The sequence below is a fragment of the Hordeum vulgare genome, chromosome 2H (genome assembly GCF_904849725.1).
Source record: "Hordeum vulgare subsp. vulgare chromosome 2H, MorexV3_pseudomolecules_assembly, whole genome shotgun sequence".
NCBI lineage: Eukaryota > Viridiplantae > Streptophyta > Magnoliopsida > Poales > Poaceae > Hordeum > Hordeum vulgare.
The window spans coordinates 423,049,981-423,059,143 of record NC_058519.1 but is presented as its reverse complement, the minus strand read 5'-3'; the positions used below and the strand labels follow the sequence as shown (position 1 = coordinate 423,059,143).

Here is a 9,163-nt window from a genome sequence, read left to right as displayed (position 1 = left end):
ACCATGTTGTAATTTGCCGTGGATTTGAACATGTAATTTTTTTTTAGAAATTCCACATTCCATTAAACCGATGTTAAGTTGCAATACAAATCCGTGGAAACCATGAGAGAAAAGGAGATAAGACACATGCCTCGCATCATTCCAAGGAAACCCCATTGAAGCATATTTTTGCAACCACCATTCACACCATTTGTGGTCTTAGGAGACGAAGAAGCACCATCACCCATGACTCCATGATGGCTTTGTGAGCTAAAGAAGATCCCCGCCACTGGCAAGGCCATTGTCGTTGTGGCACGGCGACCGAGGATCATCACCGTGCTCCTCAAAACCGAGATTCACCTCATGACACCGATATCTTCGAGTCAAAACGCCGGAACCGCCACCGACATGGCTCCAACATTGATCTTGGACCTTTATCTGCCCCTAAACAAAGATTACACTTCACAAGATGAGATCCGCCACAAAAACACAAACATCAGCACATCCAACACACGAAAGAAACAACAAAATAAGGTCAAGATCCCTCGAGTTCACCATGGGTGGCATCGTCGAGATGAGGTTGAGATGGAGGGAAATTTATCCCAAATGCCAATGTCACCGCCATCCAAATGCCATAAGTGGGACACACTAACCCTAACTACACTCGAGGTAGAGAACCGGGTTCCTCCACCCATCCTTCACTGGAGCGGCGACCAGGAGGGAAGGAGTACTAACAACCTAACCGACAGAGGGATGAATTAGTCGCCTCACATGTATCCTTTTTCATTGGACGAGAGGGAACAAAGCAGTTCACTGGATCGAGGATTTGGATGCATGCACTAGAAAACATGACAACCAAGGCTAATATGTGCCATCCATCTTGTATAAATTAAAACATGCAATAGAGAGAAAAATGTGTTGTTACCTCCGTTCTATCGGCCTTGCGTTTTCTAACTACTCTTGATTGTCGCTTGAACACAACATCATAAATTCAAGTTGTTTAATGGATTTTGATGCAAAAATTGAAGGCCTCTAACCCACACCAGAATCCCTCTAAGCCACGAGCTATACATTGCGAACCGATATTGCTGACGATATTCCCGCATGACTCTGTGTGTGCTACAACCCACAAGTCACAAGCTCTACCCCTCAAAAGCCCGTGCACCAAAACCGCTACCCAGTCGAGCAATGAGTGACATGGAAGGACATGATATGTAGCCGTCGTTGCGCCTCCGCCGCGGTCGTGCTACCCAACCCGCACCACCCAATTGTGAGTCAATGTTGTGCCTCCTCCATGACCCCACCACCCAATCCCCAACACCCGTCTAGAGCCGCCGTTGCAGCTTCCACCATGACCGCGCCACCCAACCGATGCCACCTCCCATTCCTTTCCCCTCGCCCCGGTGTGAATGGACGAGAGACCATCCCCACTCGTTAGCAAACCCTCACTCTCTCGAACCCCAATGCGCATAGATGAACCCAAGCGAAAAACTGGTTGGTGAAAATAAACCCACGCCAATGCTTGATACAATGGCGTGATGGGATTGTCAAATCGAGCCGTCGATGAGTAGTGACGATCTATTCACTTGGGATAGAACAAAATCACGCACGGTAGAAGGAATAGACAAAGGGAAATGAGAGAGAGAGAGAGGGACGAGTGCAAGGCATGATTCCAAATCCCTTTGAAAAAGCAATCACCCACCCCACGTCTCGCGTTTACCACCCTTGAAGTGAATTGTTGATGTCTATGTGGCTCAAGCGCCCAACGTCAAGATTAGCGCATCGAGATCTCACGATAGCACTCGAGTCGCGCCGATACAATGAAGGGTGAATGCTGGCTCTGTATCCTTTTCGTATGAAAAAACCTTTATGTTTTTCATATTCTTTAAATTTAGAAACTCCGTTAACGGAATGAGTCCAAGATTTTTTTTTCAAATATTTCAGTTAAAAAAAGATCTTTCGTGTATTTCTTTTGAGAATCAGGATTTTTTCATATAATCCTACGTATATATCGAATGTTTTTTCTTTTCATGGCAGAAAAACTGAAATTTTTATCGCAAACGGTTTCTAATAAAGAAATCAGGCAAAAGTTGTCATGAATAATCCGAAACATGAAACCAAAATAATTTTTTGACCCGAAAAAACACCAAACCAATTGAAACAGAACATACGAAACTTTCCTGTTTTCGAAGTTCCAACTGGTGTACAGAAAAAAGGAAAAAAAAACCGGAAGACATCTGCGCCGCACATCGACCAAGACAGACTCGACCAAATAGCCTTGCCACACCAAAAACCCTAGCCCGCACATCCTCCCCTCCCCGCGCCGTCCCTCCAATCCTCTTCGCGCCTCCGCGCCGCCGACCACCGAGCAGCCATGGCGAATCGTAAGTGACGCCGGCATCCTCGTCTGTCCCGGTCCACGCCCTATCTTATTGCACGCTTTTAACTCTGGATGCCATCGGGTGGTTGGTTGGCTGATGTGCAGCAGCACCGGCAGCGGGAGGGAAGTCGTTCCTGCAGGCCATGTCGACGGTCACCGAAGAGGCGGCGGTGCCACTCCGCGTCGTCCAGATGGAGGGACTGGTGATTGCTCTTGATCCCCCTTTTGCGTTCGTTATGGACAGTCTCGCGTGCATACTCAGTATTAGTCCGTTTGATTTCGGTCGCTGACACGTGAGAGGAAGTAGGGGAATGTCTCGCTTTTCGACGGATCTGTTTGTGTGGTGAAGCTCCCGCTACATCTGTTTAGTCCCACTCCCCAGAAAACACCCACAAACACGGTTTTATTCAGCATCTGGATTGAGATGCTTACTGATTTGACATGGCATAGGTGAAATTTGTGGTTAGTTTACTGTGCTGTGGAGTCAAGTTAGTTAGGGGAATATTTACTAGTCACAGTACGTGTTACATATTTCAACAAAGGTGCTTTCAACTAATCTTTTGCATCTTGAAGTAGAAATGAGTAAGTTATTTTGAGAAGCTACCTTTTGCAAAACGGAACTCCTGTGTGATTTTTAGCGCATAGAGGGGCTAGAACAGCATGTAGTCTATTGCCGTAGACCACCTATTGGATGCTGTTTCCTTATAATACGATACCTCCCTGAACCTTTAGCCGTTACATTCATGCGTGGCCGAACCAATAGAGTTGCTACATCTGAACATATTTTTCTTCAAAATAAACATTAAGCACACCGAGAACATCAATCTGTTTAGTAATATGTTTGCGCATATAAAAAGGGAATCAGTGCTAGTTTCCTAGTTTTTGTTGATACACATTGAATAATAGGACACACTAATCTTCCTCCGTCCGGAATTAGTTGTCGCTCAAATGGATCGTTCTAGCACTGAAATGGAGTATATGTTATTATCTGGGTGTCTATGGATACAATTGATAATGTTGTTTCTGAAACTCCAGTTACCTTAAACACTAGTGCGTTTGTGGTTCATCAGTTGGTATTTCCATGACTATCGCTGGCCTCTGTATTACTAAACACAGCTGAGCTGGTGTAATTTCTTGTAATTATCATTTGTTTGTCTCTTATTATGCAGGCTGTCCTGAAGATCATTAAGCACTGTGAGGAGTTTGCACCTGCTCTGGTTACAGGTCAACTGCTTGGTTTGGATGTTGGTAGTGTTCTGGAAGTGACCAACTGTTTTCCTTTCCCTGTGAGTCGACATTCTTGGCGGTGTTACTTCCAGGATACTTGTGATTCATCTGATATTGGCGAATAATACCTACTTTACGCTGTAGATAAGAGAGGACGACGAGGAAGCTGATGCAGATGGTGCGAACTATCAGCTTGAGATGATGAGGTGCTTGAGGGAGGTTAATGTTGACAATAACACTGTTGGATGGTGAGAAGCTATTTCATCCGATTCTGTATTGATATTCAAACTCAGTAACGAATAGTTAGCGGTTGTTTAAATATTTGACATGTACGTTGACAAATTCACAGATCTTCATGTATTTATGTCTTATTTCTGCGTATCTTGCATAACTGAACAACTATTTAGTGTAGAAGTGTACTGACATACTCGTTGATAGACAATAGTTTTTCATTGTTTCAAATTGACAATCTGTATGCTATGCTATGTTTTTTCTTGTATTAATGGCATTGTAGGCCTGTATGAAATGTTACAGCGAGACATAATTGAGGCATGTTCATTTGCCAATGCAATATGGTACTGCCGTTAGCACTGAGAAATGAGAACTAAATAGTGTCATAGCCGCATAGCTGCTAGGTGTCTATTCTGCTGGTACTTCATGGTTTTACATTAGCTATGTCTAAATTTCTTAACTAGATTCAAATTGACAATTGCAATTTATTCATCTTTCTTAAACACTAGTTCGTAAAGGTTGCTAGATTAGTTTATTACGTGGAGCAACATCAAAACTCTAGTGAAGTGAGGGTTAGCATTTCAGTAAGTGGTCTGTGTTAGGTCCATATGTGGTACAGTTTACACTATTGGTAATTTTATATACTAGTCGGCCAGTTTACATGTCTTGTTGAAAACACACTGTATATTTCTTGTTCTAAATACACTTATGAGTTTGTGAGTCGTGATGTTTGTCATTTCATCTTGAGCTACACTAGTATGATGCTGTTATGTTGTATCTTGCTTATGTTGCGGCTTCTAGCCCAACATTCATGTTCTACTCTTCTACTGGATCACAATGTGACACTTTGCATTGTTTTTACCTTTCTTGCAGGTACCAGTCTTGCTTGCTTGGATCTTTTCAAACCGTCGAGCTGATTGAAACATTTATGAACTATCAGGTACGGTTAGAGAAATGAGCTGCTTGCTGGTGTTGAAAAATATTTCCCTAATGCTGGAACCTCCCTGGCCTTGTTCTATACTGGACCCTCCTTTTGGTTAACAGTTTTGAACATGCCAAATCAGTGGTGTACTGAGTTCACATACATATCTATACCAAGGAGTCGCATTGTGGTAATATTAAGATGATTTTAGTCATATTAAGATATTATGTAGATCTAAGAAGGGGGTTTATAGGATTTTTAGCGTAAGGAGTTTACAGGCTTTCATGTTTGTAGTTTTTATCCATGTTCAAGAATTCGTCGAGTTAACCAGTTAACTTGCCGATTAATCCCTACTTGCAGGGTCACCGAGTAGCCGATTAACTGATAAATCGCTCGATTAATGGATTAAATGGCCGATTAACTTGCCGATTAGCCCATTAATCCCCTACTCACCAGCCAACCGAGCAGTTACCAGTTAACGATTTCCTCAACAATGGTTTTTATCATGTGTTGGAATGGAGGGGCAGATCCATATTTTTTCTACAGATTTTCTATGCTATGGCGGGTAGTAGGGAAGCCAGACCAATGCATCTATGGTTTCTCCTTTACGTGTTGCATATAAAGCTTTGTTTTCGAGTCGAGTGACTAGTCGCGACTAGTCGTAGACTAGTCTATGAGTCGCTACTTCATGGTCGACTCCGATCCTCGACTCGCCTCCTGGCTTGAGTCGAGCGACTCAAGCGACTAGTCACGACCAGTCGCTGTGTATGGGTCGAAAACGACTCAATTATTGGGGGCCCCATCTGTCATATGTTTTTTACTGTTATCTGCTTGCTCATGCCCTCCTGGAAACCTAGATCGATTCATTCTCCCCCCACCCCGATCCAACCCTCTCCTTGGCAGCAGCCGGCGCCCCTGGTCTGCTCCTCTCCTCCTCCCATGGTTGCTCCTCCCCTCATCCCATGGTTGCTGCTGCTGCTGGTGTGCTCTCCCCTTCCTCCCCTGAAAGTTGCTGTTGCTGGTGTGCTCCTCCACTGGCTGCAGTTGCTGCTGAATGTGTGCTCTCCCCCTGCTCCCCTAGATGCTGCAGCTGCTGGTGTGCTCCTCCCCTGTCTGCTGCTGCTGTTGAAGGTGTGCTCCTCCCCTGTCTGCTGCTGCTGTTGAAGGTGTGCTCCTTCCCTGGTATTTGCATCCGGCTACGAGCTCAGTCGACTCGTCGACCATGAGTCACAACTAGTCTAGAGTCGCCCCCACCGAACGACTCAGCGACTCGTTGACTCAAAAACTTCGATATAAAGAGGATAGCGGTGGACTGGTGGTACATTCGTCGGCCTTCCCTCCCTCCAAGATGCAACAGATTTCGTGTGTCAGTGTGTAGGTTTCAACAAGTTTTTGGTTTTAGGTTCCAAGTTTCTGTTGTATTTCAGTTTTCAAGCAGGTACTAAGTTTTAACAGATCAGGCATTAGGTTTCAAGTTTCAAACCCTTTCCAAGAACAATTACTAGTGCAGCTGTAACGATTTTTTTTTTTCAATATCAGCTATTCAGCTTCATACCTATAAACCCTGAGCTTTCATGTAATCAATTTTCAGTATAAGCTTCATACTTATCTTTGAGTAGGCCCTGTGGTCAGCATATTTTTTTTATTACTTGCTCTCCTATTTCCCTTGTTGGATTAACATTTACATCTTGCAGGAGAACATCAGGCGATGCGTGTGTATCGTGTATGACCCATCTAGGTCTAGTCAAGGAGTGCTAGCTCTTAAAGCCCTGAAGCTCACAGACTCTTTTATGGATCTGTACCGCAACAATGGTTTAACTGGAGAGAAGTATGGTTTCATTTCTGTGACTCCTCACTTTTAGTAAGTCTCAAACATTGTATATGCAAATGACCCTTTGTGTTCACAGGCTAAGGGAAAAGAAATTGTCATGGGTTGATATTTTCGAGGAGATACCGGTGCGTACTTATATGTTCGTATAATCATGGCAACAAAATTGATCTCTTGATGTATCCTTTTTTGTTTATCTCGCAGATTAAAGTGTCCAACTCGGCGCTTGTCAGTGCCTTCATGAAGGAGCTGGAACCTGAGTCACCTGTTTCACAGGTTGAGATTTTTTACTTCTAAATGCTTTTGTACATAATATGTCTTCATCCTTTTAGCATTTCCGGGAGTTACATCGTTTTCATTTCTATTCCCAGTGTGACTTTGACCGTCTTAAATTGTCGACTGCACCCTTTATGGAAAGGAACCTAGAATTTATGATTGGGTGCATGGATGGTCTTTCATCAGAGCAAAACAAGGTAATTTACTTTAAAAGAACTGGATTCAAGTGACAATTCTATTTGTTTGACTGAGTTTTCTTTTGATGTAGTTCCAATATTACTATCGCAACCTAGGAAGGCAACAGTCACAGCAACAGGCATGGCTTCAAAAGAGAAGGTGAAAACAAATATTGTATCCGTTGCTGTTTATTAGCTCTTGTGTCATCCAAAGATAGTGCCTCCCAGAAGCAAGTAAAGCAAATGTGTGGACATTAAACACCTAACGTATTGGTTGTGCCACTACAGGCAAGAGAACATGTCGAGAAAGGCTGCTGGCGAGGAGCCGTTGCCAGAAGAAGATCCATCCAACCCTATCTTCAAGCCGCTTCCTGAGCCATCCCGCTTGGAGGGTTATCTCGTAACCAATCAGATCTCGAGTTACTGCAACCATATCAATGGGTATGGATTCTGTAACATTCCTATGCCTATATCCTTGGTAGAATGACAAATGATACACTGCATTTTATTGGTAGTTGGTTTCACAGTTCTACTGCCTTTTGCATGTTTTTAAAGCACACTTGCTGCTGATTTTATAGGCTCTTGTATATTGATTGTTGTCATTCATGATTGCAGGGTTGCTGGCCAGAGTTTCAACAGGCTATACTTGATGAAGGCGTTGCAGGAAGATTAGGTGCTGGGTGGCAGCTGGCGTGAGATTTTAACTTAACACTGTATCGCACCTCAATTTTGCAATGTACTCCATGTGCGCATGCTCATTGCCTATTTTGTTTTGCCAAAATGAGATAGTTAAGATGCATTGGGTCGATATCATTTGTTTTGATGGTTGTGTTCCCGCCTTCTGCAATTAAATTTGGTCTCTTCGTTTGGTTTGGTTGTGGGTGAGATGGTTCTTGAATCATACGTGAAAAGCGTGAACATGGATATTTTAGGGCATATTCGGCATGTTTCAGTTTGCTCACACTAGATGGTACTGCTGCTGTGAATGCGAATTTGCATATATCTTCTGATGACACTAAGCAAGCTGAAATTCTGTTTCGTGTTAGGTGGCCTCGTTTGCGATTGGTAGTGTTATCGAATTGGGTTGAAGAGAATTAGCTAATTATAATTACTTCCTCCGTCCAAAAATACTTGTCATAGAAATGAATGCATCTAGATATATTTTAGTTTTAGATATATTTATTTTTATATATTTGTGCGATGAGTGATTCTGGATGAAGGAGTATTTAGGTACAGTGGAAGTAGATGATTCACGTTGTCAGCGTTGAACGGGGAAACTGGATGTTCGGTTGATTATGATTTTGCTGGATTATCCCTAATAAATGAATTTCACCCGACTGGTTAGGATGCAGATGCAGGTACTCACTTTGAGGCAATGGCTACATCTGGTGGCGCTCATTGACCACTTATGTTTTTGCTGTGTGTGCCTTTCTCCGTATATGGGCTTAGTGGCGATCATCAGTAAAATGGCTTAAGGGGATCTTCGAGCAAGCCTCACGCACAGGCGATCATCAGCAAAGGGGCTTAAGGGTATTTTCAAAACTGACCCTAAGCCGTATGGACACGGTTTACCATCCAACACGGCTGTATCTGTTTGTTGAATGGTTCAGACAGACCTTTTCAGTTAAATCCGGAACAAACATGGAGGATTTACGGGCAAACAGTAGCCATGTAGGCCTTCGACACCTTCGGCCCATCCAAAACATACAAGTGTCATGGTTAGGTTTGTAACTGTTTACCCGAGAGAACCAACTATGACGAACACTCAAGGATTATTGTCAATCTCAGAAGCAAGAGGATGGCCAGACTTGCTTAGATTTCTTGACTTCATACATTGAAAACGAAAGAACTGCCCGAAGGCTGTACAAGGGCAATATCAAGATCATCTTAAGAAGCTCATCATCATTCTTTAAGTAGGTGTATCACATGATCTTTTGATTTTACATGCTTTTTTTTTTTGGCATGCACGAGTCTTACAACGACATCAATATGCTGCAACGATCATCATTGTTTGCAAGACTGAGTGAAGAAAAAACACCTTCTTGTCACTATACTCTCAATGGACATGAGTACAACATGAGCTACTATCTGGTTGATGGAATCTATCTTTCATCGCTACCTTTGTTAACATCATATCTAACCCA

At 43.1% G+C, this 9,163-nt stretch overlaps 1 protein-coding gene across 2 annotated transcripts; it reads left to right on the top strand.

The window, feature by feature from the left end:
* The first annotated feature begins 2,184 nt into the window (after nucleotides 1-2,184).
* Nucleotides 2,185-7,887, top strand: LOC123426494 (eukaryotic translation initiation factor 3 subunit H). Of its 2 annotated transcripts, none has more exons than XM_045110336.1 (12): nucleotides 2,185-2,363; nucleotides 2,468-2,562; nucleotides 3,529-3,645; nucleotides 3,731-3,834; nucleotides 4,691-4,757; nucleotides 6,434-6,567; nucleotides 6,647-6,695; nucleotides 6,772-6,843; nucleotides 6,939-7,040; nucleotides 7,112-7,179; nucleotides 7,308-7,460; nucleotides 7,635-7,887. In XM_045110336.1, exons 1-12 carry the CDS (start codon nucleotides 2,354-2,356, stop codon nucleotides 7,690-7,692), a joined length of 1,029 nt encoding a protein of 342 aa, XP_044966271.1. In that variant the 5' UTR covers nucleotides 2,185-2,353; the 3' UTR covers nucleotides 7,693-7,887. The 2 variants fall into 2 exon arrangements, with proteins under 2 accessions (XP_044966271.1, XP_044966270.1); XM_045110335.1 differs by having other exon boundaries at nucleotides 2,256-2,363; nucleotides 2,465-2,562.
* Nucleotides 7,888-9,163: the final 1,276 nt, after the last annotated feature.

What these genes read in the sequence shown, in the direction of transcription:
- LOC123426494 (XM_045110335.1), top strand. An exon ending in GCATGGCTTCAAAAGAGAAG is followed by an intron (nt 7,180 to 7,307) that starts GTGAAAACAAAT and finishes GTGCCACTACAG; the next exon opens with GCAAGAGAACATGTCGAGAA. An exon ending in TACTGCAACCATATCAATGG is followed by an intron (nt 7,461 to 7,634) that starts GTATGGATTCTG and finishes TCATGATTGCAG; the next exon opens with GGTTGCTGGCCAGAGTTTCA.